At 50.6% G+C, this 17161-nt stretch overlaps 1 protein-coding gene across 2 annotated transcripts in view; it reads left to right on the top strand.

Moving 5' to 3' along the window:
* Positions 1-730: 730 nt before the first annotated feature.
* septin12 (septin 12) overlaps positions 731-17161 on the top strand; it is an 89762-nt gene continuing 73331 nt past the window's right edge. The window contains exon 1 of one of the 2 annotated variants that reach the window (XM_056406215.1): positions 731-885. In XM_056406215.1, the coding sequence (XP_056262190.1) occupies positions 831-885 (55 nt within the window). In that variant the 5' untranslated portion in view covers positions 731-830. Of the gene's footprint in view, positions 886-1158; positions 1236-17161 lie in introns of those variants that run through there. The other variant, XM_056406216.1, reaches the window with a different exon arrangement.

Here is a 17161-nt window from a genome sequence, read left to right as displayed (position 1 = left end):
TTATTTACATTTTCATTTGTTGTTGCATTGATGCATATTTGTTAGCTTGATCTCTGGGCCAAAATGAGCGCTTTATGGAAGGTCAATATTTATGAATATCTAAGTAATATTGGCGGATACGGGCGGATCCGCGTATCCACCCGTATCCGCCAATATTACGCCATGCATCATTTTTTTCCGGATCGCCGCGCGGTGTGATAAAACTACGATCGGACCCGATTTGCGGGTGTCGGAGTCTATGGCGGTTGGGATCTGATCAGCACTAAGGTCTAACTAGACCAGTACAGAGAGGAGTCCTCTATCAGGACTAAGGTCTAACTAGACCAGTACAGAGAGGAGTCCTCTATCAGGACTAAGGTCTAACTAGACCAGAGTAAATAACACTCAGAGTCTGATTATGATCTGCTGTCTCCATCACCTGAACTCAGGCTAGGTCTACTGTGGGAGTCTGTGTGAACTACAGACAGACAGACAGGTAGACAGACAGGTAGACAGACAGCAGGCTTCTCTTGGGTTCATTCCTACACATTTGAATGTGTCTCTATGGTGACGTCATCTGATGTGTGACATGGACAGACAGAGCCGGTCCGGTCCATCTGATGGGCCGAGGGAGAATTTCATTCCAGGTGTTGCGGCTCCTCCCACTGCCCCCCCCCCCCCCTGCTCCCAGACGGGATTCGGACAGCAGCCGCAGAGCGCAGCAGCAGCAGGTCGGTTGGTCGGTGCTCATTCCCGCAGCGTCCCTCTCCTGGTTCTCCTGGTTCTCCTGGTTCTCCCGGTTCCCCCGGTTCGGACCTCACGGGGCTCGGGGCTCAGTGCACGCGAACAGGATGTCGGAACTTTCCGTCAATGACCACCTCGAAGGGATCCTGTCGGACTTTGAAGGTACGTGGGCTGTGTTGAGTCCTGGAGGAGCTCTTAGCTGGCAGGGCCCCCGCGGACCCGGGGCTGGTCCGGTTCTCTGGTCCGGGGACACAGAGCCCTTCACATGGAATATGTGCGCTTCTCCCGGGAGGAGAACCAGAACCTGGAGGGTCCTCTGCTCCCAGGGACAGAGGATCAGGAGCGGCCGGTGTTGTGATCAGAGAAGTTTGTTCTCTGATCACTTGATCCTCGTCCAGTGTGAAGACTGCAGTTGAGAGGCACGAAGTCCACGCGGCAAAGCCTCTGTGTGCGCGTGTGTGCGCGTGTGTGCGCGCGTCAGAGCAGCACTACATTCAGCTCTATTAGTCCTGGTCAGTATTTATTTTTATGTTCATCATAAACATGTATTTAACATTCTATAACTTCTATAAAACATTTAACAATATAAACATAAAACATCTATAAAAACAACAAACACACATCAGTGTGTGTGTGGGGGGGGGGGGGGAGGGGGGGGCAGTCTGTCCTCTAAATCAAAGAGTCGATGAACAAAGGAGGCGTACGCACACCGTCTACACACTGTTCCCCTTTTTACATATAACACGTGAGCACGAGCACTGAGTGACGTCATCACCTTGTCTCCATGACGTCATCATCTTGTCTCCATGACGTCATCACCGTGTCTCCATGACGTCATCACCTTGTCTCCATGACGTCATCACCTTGTCTCCATGACGTCATCACCATGTCTCCATGACGTCATCATCTTGTCTCCATGACGTCATCATCTTGTCTCCATGACGTCATCATCTTGTCTCCATGACGTCATCACCTTGTCTCCATGACGTCATCACCGTGTCTCCATGACGTCATCACCTTGTCTCCATGACGTCATCACCATGTCTCCATGACGTCATCATCTTGTCTCCATGACGTCATCACCTTGTCTCCATGACGTCATCACCTTGTCTCCATGACGTCATCACCGTGTCTCCATGACGTCATCACCATGTCTCCATGACGTCATCACCTTGTCTCCATGACGTCATCACCGTGTCTCCATGACGTCATCATCTTGTCTCCATGACGTCATCACCTTGTCTCCATGACGTCATCACCTTGTCTCCATGACGTCATCACCTTGTCTCCATGACGTCATCACCTTGTCTCCATGACGTCATCATCTTGTCTCCATGACGTCATCACCTTGTCTCCATGACGTCATCACCTTGTCTCCATGACGTCATCACCTTGTCTCCATGGCGTCATCACCTTGTCTCCTTGACGTCATCACCTTGTCTCCATGACGTCATCACCTTGTCTCCATGACGTCATCATCTTGTCTCCATGACGTCATCACCTTGTCTCCATGACGTCATCACCTTGTCTCCATGACGTCATCACCTTGTCTCCATGACGTCATCATCTTGTCTCCATGACGTCATCACCTTGTCTCCATGACGTCATCACCTTGTCTCCATGACGTCATCACCTTGTCTCCATGACGTCATCACCTTGTCTCCATGACGTCATCACCTTGTCTCCATGACGTCATCACCTTGTCTCCATGACGTCATCACCTTGTCTCCATGACGTCATCACCTTGTCTCCATGACGTCATCACCTTGTCTCCATGACGTCATCATCTTGTCTCCATGACGTCATCACCTTGTCTCCATGACGTCATCATCTTGTCTCCATGACGTCATCACCTTGTCTCCATGACGTCATCACCTTGTCTCCATGACGTCATCATCTTGTCTCCATGACGTCATCACCTTGTCTCCATGACGTCATCACCTTGTCTCCATGACGACATCATCTTGTCTCCATGACGTCATCACCTTGTCTCCATGACGTCATCACCTTGTCTCCATGACGTCATCATCTTGTCTCCATGACGTCATCACCTTGTCTCCATGACGTCATCACCTTGTCTCCATGACGTCATCACCTTGTCTCCATGACGTCATCACCTTGTCTCCATGACGTCATCATCTTGTCTCCATGATGTCATCACCTTGTCTCCATGACGTCATCACCTTGTCTCCATGACGTCATCATCTTGTCTCCATGACGTCATCATCTTGTCTCCATGACGTCATCACCGTGTCTCCATGACGTCATCACCTTGTCTCCATGACGTCATCACCTTGCCTCTGGGCATCCTGGAGGAGGAGCAGCTGCGCTCCACTTTGAATAGTGATGGCGTGTTACCTGGTGCCTGAACATGAGGCTGAGAGGTCACCAGGTAACACGGTCCCTCGTTTAACCATAACACCGGGGAGCGATCCAACGGGGCGATGACCACGGGGTCAAGAGACTGCTGCTTTAAAAGTCTGAGGTCACTTCCTGTTTACATGGTGTCCATGAGCTCACTGGTGACGTCTCTCTGGTGTGAGGTCACTTCCTGTTTCTCTGGTGTGAGGTCACTTCCTGTTTCTCTCGTATGAAGTCACTTCCTGTCTCTGGTATGAGATCACTTCCTGTCTCTCTGGTGTTTAGATCACTTCCTGTCTCTCTGGTGTGAGGTCACTTCCTGTCTCTCTGGTGTGAGATCACTTCCTGTCTCTCTGGTGTGCGGTCACTTCCTGTCTCTCTGGTGTGAGATCACTTCCTGTCTCTCTGGTGTGAGGTCACTTCCTGTCTTTCTGGTGTGAGATCACTTCCTGTCTCTCTGGTGTGCGGTCACTTCCTGTCTCTCTGGTGTGAGGTCACTTCCTGTCTCTCTGGTGTGAGATCACTTCCTGTCTCTCTGGTGTGCGGTCACTTCCTGTCTCTCTGGTGTGAGATCACTTCCTGTCTCTCTGGTGTGAGATCACTTCCTGTCTCTCTGGTGTGCGGTCACTTCCTGTCTCTCTGGTGTGAGATCACTTCCTGTCTCTCTGGTGTGAGGTCACTTCCTGTCTCTCTGGTGTGAGATCACTTCCTGTCTCTCTGGTGTGAGGTCACTTCCTGTCTTTCTGGTGTGAGATCACTTCCTGTCTCTCTGGTGTGCGGTCACTTCCTGTCTCTCTGGTGTGAGGTCACTTCCTGTCTCTCTGGTGTGAGATCACTTCCTGTCTCTCTGGTGTGCGGTCACTTCCTGTCTCTCTGGTGTGAGATCACTTCCTGTCTCTCTGGTGTGAGATCACTTCCTGTCTCTCTGGTGTGCGGTCACTTCCTGTCTCTCTGGTGTGAGATCACTTCCTGTCTCTCTGGTGTGAGGTCACTTCCTGTCTCTCTGGTGTGAGATCACTTCCTGTCTCTCTGGTGTGAGGTCACATGTTTTCTCCAGCAGAAGCATCAGGATGTCTGGCTGCTAAATACTGGCAGACGGTGGCCATCTTTGTAGTTCATAGCGTCACACAGCGTGGCCCTCAGCGTGTGGTCATGGTTTGGTCCCCTCTGAAGAAGCTCCAACATGGATATGTCTCAGTGGAAACATTCACAACGTAGAGCAGGACTCCTGAAGGGTGGAGTCCACCTTCACAGGGGTCCGGTCTGACCTCAGGGGGCGGAGCCGGCGGAGAGGTTCCTCGTGTGTTTCTGGGCCTATTTGAGAGGCTATAAATCATGATGATTGATACAAGATCAAAGAGGAGCTTCAATGACTCTGGTGTCTCCAGGGGGAGGGCCTTCCTCCTGGTGATCCATCAGGTCCCGGACCCTGCAGGGACAGTTCGGCCCCCAGCCCCCCTGCCTTCTCTCGGTTTTACTTTCCACATTCTTGTGTTCAGACAGGTGCTGGTCTGAGCTTCTACACCAGGCCTATTCAACTAGCGGCCCGCGGGCCGGATACGGCCCGTATGAGTTAAACTACGGCCCGCAAGACTGCCTGCAAATCAGTATAGCTTCGTAAGAAAAAATAAAACTGACGGACACGCCTCTTTTATACATTGAGACATCTAACCCAGAGCCATTGAGTTTCACTGTTGCCTCAACCAAACCTGTATGGTTACATCTTTATGTTACGCACCCGTGTTGGTTGCCGGTGTTACACCCCTACTGGTTTTCAAACCTACTGGTTTTCAAACCTACTGGTTTTCAAACCTACTGGTTTTCAAACCTACTGGTTTCCCTACGCGTGCGTGCGTTGTGTTTTCTTAACATCTGCAGCGGGGCTCTGTCTCACTCACCAGATTCGTCACACATTCACAAACATATTGCTGGAGATCTTTAAGCCACCGTTCATATCCATTTGGGCGATTACGATTGTATAAGTGAGCAGCGCATCACAGCCACGTATGTAGAAATACATTTTCGAAAAAATAAAAATATAAAGATCGCCCCACCTGGTTTCGATCCCTTTCACGCAAAAGGAGTCTGCACTCAAAGACACGCAGTCTGTGCGCTGCGCCACCAGATATTAGTTTCATCCCAAGTCATTTATATATTGATCCATTAAGTCACATTTCTTATGTTTTCATGGGAACAGTTTGGTTGAAGGGATCTGAAACAACTGGTTACCTTGAGCGGATATTTACACTTTGAAACATGTTTATAGTGATGCTTGTTCGCAACACTTTTGCCACACAATACCGACGCATTTTCGTGTGTGACTGTTTACCTGTGGAAATATACATTACTGTTTTTAATTTTTAGCCATTATTTGATCAATATTCTGTGCGGCCCTCACACCCCCCGTGATTTTCTTATTCGGCCCACTTGCTACTGAAGTTGAATAGCCCTGCTCTACACCAACGAGGCCGGCCATGTTGTCTGAGAGCCGACTAGCAGCCTCTGAAACGGGAGTAAAGATCTGTTTAGTGAAAATCCTTCATCCAACTCGTCCTCTCCAGCTCCAGAGAGGCCTCTTCCTCCCACAGTCCAGCCTCTTACAGGGAGGGAACCCGGCTCTGAGCCCCCCGGGGAAGAAGCCCCTCCCTCGCATGTGACGGGTCTTAATTCGATGTTAACAGGGGGAGCGATTGTTGTCCTGCCAGCTGTGGAATGCTGGGTGAGAGGTGGAGCCTCCTGTCCAGAGGGACCAGGACCACATCCGATGAGTGGAAGTGAACCGGGATCAAGACCTTCAGGGGAACCTCCAGGATCTGCTTGAGGACCAGAGCCTCGAGGTTTACTCAGGGTTCATGTGAGGGCTGTTAAAGGAGCATTTCGATTGGCTCTCAACATGTAGGCGGATCACAGCTCACAGTGGTTACCTGTGTCCTAGAACCAGGAGACACTAGATGTGTGTACTAGAGTCAGGAGACACTAGAGGTGTGTACTAGAGAGACAGGAGACACTAGAGGTGTGTACTAGAGTCAGGAGACACTAGAGGTGTGTACTAGAGAGACAGGAGACACTAGAGGTGTGTACTAGAGTCAGGAGACACTAGAGGTGTGTACTAGAGAGACAGGAGACACTAGAGGTGTGTACTAGAGAGACAGGAGACACTAGAGGTGTGTACTAGAGTCAGGAGACACTAGAGGTGTGTACTAGAGAGTCAGGAGACACTAGAGGTGTGTACTAGAGACAGGAGACACTAGAGGTGTGTACTAGAGTCAGGAGACACTAGAGGTGTGTACTAGAGAGACAGGAGACACTAGAGGTGTGTACTACAGAGTCAGGAGACACTAGAGGTGTGTACTAGAGAGACAGGAGACACTAGAGGTGTGTACTAGAGAGACAGGAGACACTAGAGGTGTGTACTAGAGACAGGAGACACTAGAGGTGTGTACTAGAGTCAGGAGACACTAGAGGTGTGTACTAGAGAGTCAGGAGACACTAGAGGTGTGTACTAGAGTCAGGAGACACTAGAGGTGTGTACTAGAGTCAGGAGACACTAGAGGTGTGTACTAGAGTCAGGAGACACTAGAGGTGTGTACTAGAGAGACAGGAGACACTAGAGGTGTGTACTAGAGAGACAGGAGACACTAGAGGTGTGTACTAGAGTCAGGAGACACTAGAGGTGTGTACTAGAGTCAGGAGACACTAGAGGTGTGTACTAGAGAGACAGGAGACACTAGAGGTGTGTACTAGAGACAGGAGACACTAGAGGTGTGTACTAGAGTCAGGAGACACTAGAGGTGTGTACTAGAGACAGGAGACACTAGAGGTGTGTACTAGAGACAGGAGACACTAGAGGTGTGTACTAGAGACAGGAGACACTAGAGGTGTGTACTAGAGTCAGGAGACACTAGAGGTGTGTACTAGAGTCAGGAGACACTAGAGGTGTGTACTAGAGACAGGAGACACTAGAGGTGTGTACTAGAGAGACAGGAGACACTAGAGGTGTGTACTAGAGTCAGGAGACACTAGAGGTGTGTACTAGAGTCAGGAGACACTAGAGGTGTGTACTAGAGACAGGAGACACTAGAGGTGTGTACTAGAGTCAGGAGACACTAGAGGTGTGTACTAGAGACAGGAGACACTAGAGGTGTGTACTAGAGAGACAGGAGACACTAGATGTGTGTACTAGAGTCAGGAGACACTAGAGATGTGTACTAGAGAGACAGGAGACACTAGAGGTGTGTACTAGAGTCAGGAGACACTAGAGGTGTGTACTAGAGAGTCAGGAGACACTAGAGGTGTGTACTAGAGTCAGGAGACACTAGAGGTGTGTACTAGAGTCAGGAGACACTAGAGGTGTGTACTAGAGACAGGAGACACTAGAGGTGTGTACTAGAGTCAGGAGACACTAGAGGTGTGTACTAGAGAGACAGGAGACACTAGAGGTGTGTACTAGAGAGACAGGAGACACTAGAGGTGTGTACTAGAGTCAGGAGACACTAGAGGTGTGTACTAGAGTCAGGAGACACTAGAGGTGTGTACTAGAGTCAGGAGACACTAGAGGTGTGTACTAGAGAGTCAGGAGACACTAGAGGTGTGTACTAGAGTCAGGAGACACTAGAGGTGTGTACTAGAGAGTCAGGAGACACTAGAGGTGTGTACTAGAGAGTCAGGAGACACTAGAGGTGTGTACTAGAGAGTCAGGAGACACTAGAGGTGTGTACTAGAGTCAGGAGACACTAGAGGTGTGTACTAGAGACAGGAGACACTAGAGGTGTGTACTAGAGTCAGGAGACACTAGAGGTGTGTACTAGAGACAGGAGACACTAGAGGTGTGTACTAGAGTCAGGAGACACTAGAGGTGTGTACTAGAGAGACAGGAGACACTAGAGGTGTGTACTAGAGTCAGGAGACACTAGAGGTGTGTACTAGAGACAGGAGACACTAGAGGTGTGTACTAGAGTCAGGAGACACTAGAGGTGTGTACTAGAGAGACAGGAGACACTAGAGGTGTGTACTAGAGTCAGGAGACACTAGAGGTGTGTACTAGAGTCAGGAGACACTAGAGGTGTGTACTAGAGTCAGGAGACACTAGAGGTGTGTACTAGAGTCAGGAGACACTAGAGGTGTGTACTAGAGAGTCAGGAGACACTAGAGGTGTGTACTAGAGTCAGGAGACACTAGAGGTGTGTACTAGAGACAGGAGACACTAGAGGTGTGTACTAGAGTCAGGAGACACTAGAGGTGTGTACTAGAGAGACAGGAGACACTAGAGGTGTGTACTAGAGTCAGGAGACACTAGAGGTGTGTACTAGAGAGACAGGAGACACTAGAGGTGTGTACTAGAGTCAGGAGACACTAGAGGTGTGTACTAGAGTCAGGAGACACTAGAGGTGTGTACTAGAGACAGGAGACACTAGAGGTGTGTACTAGAGTCAGGAGACACTAGAGGTGTGTACTAGAGTCAGGAGACACTAGAGGTGTGTACTAGAGAGACAGGAGACACTAGAGGTGTGTACTAGAGAGACAGGAGACACTAGAGGTGTGTACTAGAGTCAGGAGACACTAGAGGTGTGTACTAGAGAGTCAGGAGACACTAGAGGTGTGTACTAGAGAGACAGGAGACACTAGAGGTGTGTACTAGAGAGTCAGGAGACACTAGAGGTGTGTACTAGAGTCAGGAGACACTAGAGGTGTGTACTAGAGAGACAGGAGACACTAGAGGTGTGTACTAGAGAGACAGGAGACACTAGAGGTGTGTACTAGAGTCAGGAGACACTAGAGGTGTGTACTAGAGTCAGGAGACACTAGAGGTGTGTACTAGAGTCAGGAGACACTAGAGGTGTGTACTAGAGAGTCAGGAGACACTAGAGGTGTGTACTAGAGTCAGGAGACACTAGAGGTGTGTACTAGAGTCAGGAGACACTAGAGGTGTGTACTAGAGAGTCAGGAGACACTAGAGGTGTGTACTAGAGTCAGGAGACACTAGAGGTGTGTACTAGAGTCAGGAGACACTAGAGGTGTGTACTAGAGAGTCAGGAGACACTAGAGGTGTGTACTAGAGACAGGAGACACTAGAGGTGTGTACTAGAGTCAGGAGACACTAGAGGTGTGTACTAGAGTCAGGAGACACTAGAGGTGTGTACTAGAGTCAGGAGACACTAGAGGTGTGTACTAGAGAGACAGGAGACACTAGAGGTGTGTACTAGAGTCAGGAGACACTAGAGGTGTGTACTAGAGAGACAGGAGACACTAGAGGTGTGTACTAGAGTCAGGAGACACTAGAGGTGTGTACTAGAGAGTCAGGAGACACTAGAGGTGTGTACTAGAGTCAGGAGACACTAGAGGTGTGTACTAGAGTCAGGAGACACTAGAGGTGTGTACTAGAGAGACAGGAGACACTAGAGGTGTGTACTAGAGTCAGGAGACACTAGAGGTGTGTACTAGAGAGACAGGAGACACTAGAGGTGTGTACTAGAGAGTCAGGAGACACTAGAGGTGTGTACTAGAGAGTCAGGAGACACTAGAGGTGTGTACTAGAGTCAGGAGACACTAGAGGTGTGTACTAGAGTCAGGAGACACTAGAGGTGTGTACTAGAGTCAGGAGACACTAGAGGTGTGTACTAGAGAGACAGGAGACACTAGAGGTGTGTACTAGAGAGTCAGGAGACACTAGAGGTGTGTACTAGAGTCAGGAGACACTAGAGGTGTGTACTAGAGAGACAGGAGACACTAGAGGTGTGTACTAGAGTCAGGAGACACTAGAGGTGTGTACTAGAGAGTCAGGAGACACTAGAGGTGTGTACTAGAGTCAGGAGACACTAGAGGTGTGTACTAGAGAGTCAGGAGACACTAGAGGTGTGTACTAGAGTCAGGAGACACTAGAGGTGTGTACTAGAGAGACAGGAGACACTAGAGGTGTGTACTAGAGTCAGGAGACACTAGAGGTGTGTACTAGAGTCAGGAGACACTAGAGGTGTGTACTAGAGTCAGGAGACACTAGAGGTGTGTACTAGAGAGACAGGAGACACTAGAGGTGTGTACTAGAGTCAGGAGACACTAGAGGTGTGTACTAGAGAGACAGGAGACACTAGAGGTGTGTACTAGAGTCAGGAGACACTAGAGGTGTGTACTAGAGAGACAGGAGACACTAGAGGTGTGTACTAGAGAGTCAGGAGACACTAGAGGTGTGTACTAGAGAGTCAGGAGACACTAGAGGTGTGTACTAGAGTCAGGAGACACTAGAGGTGTGTACTAGAGAGACAGGAGACACTAGAGGTGTGTACTAGAGTCAGGAGACACTAGAGGTGTGTACTAGAGAGACAGGAGACACTAGAGGTGTGTACTAGAGTCAGGAGACACTAGAGGTGTGTACTAGAGTCAGGAGACACTAGAGGTGTGTACTAGAGTCAGGAGACACTAGAGGTGTGTACTAGAGACAGGAGACACTAGAGGTGTGTACTAGAGTCAGGAGACACTAGAGGTGTGTACTAGAGTCAGGAGACACTAGAGGTGTGTACTAGAGTCAGGAGACACTAGAGGTGTGTACTAGAGAGACAGGAGACACTAGAGGTGTGTACTAGAGACAGGAGACACTAGAGGTGTGTACTAGAGACAGGAGACACTAGAGGTGTGTACTAGAGTCAGGAGACACTAGAGGTGTGTACTAGAGACAGGAGACACTAGAGGTGTGTACTAGAGAGACAGGAGACACTAGAGGTGTGTACTAGAGAGTCAGGAGACACTAGAGGTGTGTACTAGAGAGACAGGAGACACTAGAGGTGTGTACTAGAGAGACAGGAGACACTAGAGGTGTGTACTAGAGTCAGGAGACACTGGGGTGTGTACTAGAGACAGGAGACACTAGAGGTGTGTCCTAGAGACAGGAGACACTGTCAGGTGTGTACTGCAGAGCTCAGAGGGTCCCATGACTTACTGACCCAGTGGCCACACACACACACACACACACACACACACACACACACACACACACACACACACACACACACACACACACACACACACACACTGTGCAGAGTATGTGTGTGTGTGTGTGTGTATGTGGATGTATTCAGACAGAAACACACACATACACACACTCACACACACACACACACACTCACAGGTGCTGCCAGCAGCTCTCCTGGCGTGTCTGGAGCCGTCGGGTCCTGAAGATTCTGGAGCCAAAACCATTACAAGACCTGAACGGCCTCCATGTGGTCCTCATCCAAGATGAGTCCTCCTGGGGGATCTACATGTGGTCCTCATCCGGGATGAGTCCTCCTGGGGGATCTACATGTGGTCCTCATCCGGGATGAGTCCTCCTGGGGGATCTACATGTGGTCCTCATCCAAGATGAGTCCTCCTGGGGGATCTACATGTGGTCCTCATCCGGGATGAGTCCTCCTGGGGGATCTACATGTGGTCCTCATCCGAGATGAGTCCTCCTGGGGGATCTACATGTGGTCCTCATCCGGGATGAGTCCTCCTGGGGGATCTACATGTGGTCCTCATCCGGGATGAGTCCTCCTGGGGGATCTACATGTGGTCCTCATCCGGGATGAGTCCTCCTGGGGGATCTACATGTGGTCCTCATCCAAGATGAGTCCTCCTGGGGGATCTACATGTGGTCCTCATCCAAGATGAGTCCTCCTGGGGGATCTACATGTGGTCCTCATCCAAGATGAGTCCTCCTGGGGGATCTACATGTGGTCCTCATCCGGGATGAGTCCTCCTGGGATCTACATGTGGTCCTCATCCGGGATGAGTCCTCCTGGGGGATCTACATGTGGTCCTCATCCAAGATGAGTCCTCCTGGGGGATCTACATGTGGTCCTCATCCGGGATGAGTCCTCCTGGGGGATCTACATGTGGTCCTCATCCGGGATGAGTCCTCCTGGGGGATCTACATGTGGTCCTCATCCAAGATGAGTCCTCCTGGGGGATCTACATGTGGTCCTCATCCGGGATGAGTCCTCCTGGGGGATCTACATGTGGTCCTCATCCAAGATGAGTCCTCCTGGGGGATCTACATGTGGTCCTCATCCGGGATGAGTCCTCCTGGGGGATCTACATGTGGTCCTCATCCAAGATGAGTCCTCCTGGGGGATCTACATGTGGTCCTCATCCAAGATGAGTCCTCCTGGGGGATCTACATGTGGTCCTCATCCGGGATGAGTCCTCCTGGGGGATCTACATGTGGTCCTCATCCAAGATGAGTCCTCCTGGGGGATCTACATGTGGTCCTCATCCAAGATGAGTCCTCCTGGGGGATCTACATGTGGTCCTCATCCGGGATGAGTCCTCCTGGGGGATCTACATGTGGTCCTCATCCAAGATGAGTCCTCCTGGGGGATCTACATGTGGTCCTCATCCGGGATGAGTCCTCCTGGGGTATCTACATGTGGTCCTCATCCAAGATGAGTCCTCCTGGGGGATCTACATGTGGTCCTCATCCGGGATGAATCCTCCTGGGGGATCTACATGTGGTCCTCATCCGGGATGAGTCCTCCTGGGGGATCTACATGTGGTCCTCATCCGGGATGAGTCCTCCTGGGGGATCTACATGTGGTCCTCATCCGGGATGAGTCCTCCTGGGGGATCTACATGTGGTCCTCATCCAAGATGAGTCCTCCTGGGGGATCTACATAATAATAATAATAATAATAATAATACATTCTATTTGGAGGCGCCTTTCAAGTCACCCAAGGTCACCTTACAATAAAATCAAACAGGATACAGGATAAAAGTATGAAAGATAAAAACACCATTAAAACAGAAGTTCAACATAAAAACAAGTGAAGTGTACAGGATCCAGTTATAGAGAGAATGCTAGTTTGAACAGGTGAGTTTTGAGTTGAGACTTGAATGATGTGATGGAGTCTGATTGTCTTATGTGTGGGGGGAGGGAGTTCCAGAGCCTGGGTGCTGAGCAACTGAAGGCTCGGGCACCCATGGTACTGAGGCGTGACGTGGGGATGGTTAACAGTCCAGAAGAGGATGAGCGGAGGGTGCGGGAGGGAGTGTATTCCTGAAGGAGGTCGTAGAGGTAAGTGGGGGCCAGATGATGGAGAGCTTTGTAGGTGAGGAGAAGGTTTTTGAAGTCGATGCGGTATTGTACAGGGAGCCAGTGAAGTTGGATGAGTACAGGAGTGATGTGGTCCGATGATTTGGTACAGGTGATGATCCGGGCGGCCGAGTTCTGAATGATTTGCAGTCTGTTGATGAGTTTGGTGGGGAGTCCGGTGAGGAGGGCATTGCAGTAGTCGATGCGGGATGTGACAAATGAGTGGACCAGGATTTCGGTGCTGGACTGGGTCAGTGATGGGCGGAGTCTGGAGATGTTGCGGAGGTGGAAGAATGCAGTCCGGGTGATGTTTTGAATATGGGGTGCAAATGAAAGGGTGCTGTCCAGAATGACGCCGAGGCTCTTGACTTGGGGGGAGAAGGGTACAGGGAATCCGTCGATGGTGATGGGTGGAGCTGTGGTGTGTTTGGATTTGGTGATGATGGATTTGGAGCCGATGAGCAGGGCCTCAGTTTTATTGCCGTTTAGTTTTAGGAAGTTCCTGCTCATCCAGCTCCGGATGTCTTCAAGGCAGGTGATGAGGGAGGTAGGAGGGATGGCCGCATTCGGTTTAGTGGAGATGTAGACTTGTGTGTCGTCGGCGTAGCAGTGAAAGTGGACCCCATGGTGACGGAGGATTGTGCCCAGGGGGAGGAGGTAAATGGTAAAAAGAAGGGGACCCAATACTGACCCCTGGGGTACTCCCAGTAAAACACTCGAACACCCAGACTTGTGGTTCTTAAGTTGAACGAATTGTTGGCGGTCAGTGAGGTATGATGTGAACCAGGAGAGTGCAGTGCCAGTGATTCCAATGTCAGCCAGGCGGTCCAGGAGCAGAGGGTGCGAGATGGTGTCAAATGCTGCACTGAGGTCGAGGAGAATGAGAATGGTAAGGAGTCCGGAGTCTGCTGCACGGAGGAGGTCGTTGGTGATTTTTACCAGGGCTGTTTCAGTACTATGTTTTTGACGGAAGCCAGATTGGAAGGGTTCATGAAGGTTGTTTGTGGCAAGGTGGGACTGTAATTGTGCGGCAACCACCCTTTCTAGTGTTTTGGAGATGAAGGGGAGGTTGGAGATGGGTCGGTAATGGTTTAGGACAGCTGGGTCAGCACCGGGTTTTTTCAGGATAGGTGTGATGGCAGCCAGTTTGAGAGTGGGGGGTACAGTACCAGTGGTGAGGGAGGAGTTAATTATGTTGGTGATCATGGGGGAAATAGATGGCAGACAGGCTTTGACAAGGCAGGTGGGAAGAGGATCGAGCTGACAGGTGGTGGTTTTGGCTTTATGGATGAGTTCCGAGATGGTGTGTTCTGATACTGGGCTGAAGTCGGTGAGGGAGCTGATGAGAGGTTGGCCAGTCGTGATCACCCAGGGTCGATTGTTTGAGGAGGTGTTTGATAAGGCCAGTTGTTGGTGGATGTTGTTGATTTTAGAGCTGAAGAAGTCCAGGAAGGCAGTGCACTGATCAGTGGAGATGTCTGGAGGTTTTAGGAGGCTGAAGTAAGTGGCTAACTGTTGAGAAGAGGACTCTGCTGTTGCCTGTACCAGTATTGATTAGGTTAGAATAGTATGCAGATTTAGCAGTGGTGAGGGCTTTCTTGTAGTGTTGAAGGTGGTCCGAGTACATTTGGCTGTGTACTGTGAGTCCAGTCTTTTTGTATAGTCGCTCCAGTCGACGACCAGTGGCTTTGAGCTGGCGGAGCTCCGGTGTGAACCAGGGAGCAGTGTGAGTAAATGAGACCGTGCGACTTTTCAGGGGGGCCAGGGTGATGAGGGAAGAGGAGAGGCAGTTATTGTAGTGAGTTACAAGGTCAGCCAGGGAGGATGCTGGGGGAGGGCTGGGGTAGGAGCTAATAAGGGTGGAAAGGTCTGTGGTGTCGATATGTTTGATGTTTCTGAAGGAGATGGTCCGTTGTTCTTTGGCTTTGTGTAGTTGGGTGTGAATGTCAAAAAGTACAGCTTTGTGGTCGGAAATGGGGAAATCAGTGACATCAATGTTAGTGGGAGTGATGTCAGTACAACAGATTAAGTCAAGAATATGACCTTTGTTATGGGTTGGGAGGTTGACATGTTGTAAAATACCAAAACAGTCCAGGAGTGATGTGAAGTCTTTAGCAAAGATACAAGCTGGGTTGTCAATGTGGATGTTGAAGTCGCCGAGGAAGATAACAGTGGGGGACATTGCACATACAGCTGTTATTAGTGATGAGAATTGATTGAGGAAAACAGCAGAGGGTTTTGGTGGTCTGTAGATGGTTACAATGATAGCGGGTTTGGGGCCTGTGAGTTTTGCAGCTAAACATTCAAAAGAGGAGTGATGGGGGAGTGTGACAGCAGTGACTGATGTTATTACGGTGAAGGAGAGCGAGACCACCCCCCCTCCCAGTCGCACGGGATTTACTAATATAAGAAAAGCCCGGTGGGACAGCCTCGTTAAGCTGGGAGAAGTCATTTGGCTGTTGCCAAGTCTCGTGAGGCATAGCATGTCCAGTTTATGGTCAACAATAAAGTCAGCAAGCAACAGAGCTTTATTACTGAGGGATCTGATATTCAACAGACAGAGTTTCAAACAGGTGAGTGATGTGTAGGTGGTTGCTTTGAGCAGGGGGGACAGTACACTGTGATTGACAGGACGGGCAGTGTGGGGGGGGCGGGGCCCTGTGGACCAGAAGGAGCGGATGTTTGTGTTACTGTTGTGTTGAGTGTATTGGAAGTTCCGTCCAGAGCCACGGTGGATGTATCTTGGTCGTTTGAGAATGTATTGGTGGGATGCAAGCTGAGGTGAGTGGGTCCTTGAGAAGGTCCAGAGACGTAACATCTCTGTTGCCGAGTAACGGAGCGGCAGAGATGCGCTCGTGAGAGTCGAACATAGCGCAATCCAAAGCAGCAGATTAAAACTCCACATGATGTGAGATCGGGAGCGACGTAATCCAACGGTAGATGGTCCAGGTGATAATGGTGAAGCCACAGAGCCAGTGCAGGTGGGGCAGAGAAGTGGAGCGTGCTGGTTGTAGCTTCGCTGGAGACGGGGAAACCAGTTGGACGGCGTCGGAGAGGCAGCGAGGCGGTGTCCTCCGCGTTGACAGCAGTGTGCGGGCGCAGGTTAGCGTCCAGGAGAGCCGGCAGGGCGACGGCGGGCCGGTCCGAACGGGTGTGCCTCGCGGGGCACACCAGAGCAGGCTGTCCAGCCACAGAGTGCGGAGATGAGCCACAGGAGTCCCATACAGGTGAGCCCTGTACCGGCGGAGCTAGCTTCTTGCTAACGAGTGGCGAGGTATCAGCCAGGTAGAGACTGTCCAACTGCTGTTTCGGCGTTGGTAGAGCAAGCCAAATCCACTAGACGGAGTTAAAGTCCAACAATCACACAAGACAATCCTTACAACACGAAACTTTACGAAACTTTACGAAACTTTTCCGGAGGCGCGGCAGCAACTTGCCAGCGGACCCAACCGGAAATGACCATGTGGTCCTCATCCGGGATGAGTCCTCCTGGGGGATCTACATGTGGTCCTCATCCAAGATGAGTCCTCCTGGGGGATCTACATGTGGTCCTCATCCAAGATGAGTCCTCCTGGGGGATCTACATGTGGTCCTCATCCAAGATGAGTCCTCGTGGGGGATCTACATGTGGTCCTCATCCGGGATGAGTCCTCCTGGGGGATCTACATGTGGTCCTCATCTGGGATGAGTCCTCCTGGGGGATCTACATGTGGTCCTCATCCGGGATGAATCCTCCTGGGGGATCTACATGTGGTCCTCATCCAAGATGAGTCCTCCTGGGAGATCTACATGTGGTCCTCATCCAAGATGAGTCCTCCTGGGGGATCTACATGTGGTCCTCATCCGGGATGAATCCTCCTGGGGGATCTACATGTGGTCCTCATCCGAGATGAGTCCTCCTGGGGGATCTACATGTGGTCCTCATCCAAGATGAGTCCTCCTGGGGGATCTACATGTGGTCCTCATCCGGGATGAGTCCTCCTGGGGGATCTACATGTGGTCCTCATCCGGGATGAG

Source organism: Pseudoliparis swirei, chromosome 23 (assembly GCF_029220125.1).
Source record: "Pseudoliparis swirei isolate HS2019 ecotype Mariana Trench chromosome 23, NWPU_hadal_v1, whole genome shotgun sequence".
Lineage (NCBI taxonomy): Eukaryota > Metazoa > Chordata > Actinopteri > Perciformes > Liparidae > Pseudoliparis > Pseudoliparis swirei.
The sequence above is the reverse complement of the archived record's forward strand: the minus strand, read 5'-3'. Positions and strand labels throughout refer to the sequence as shown.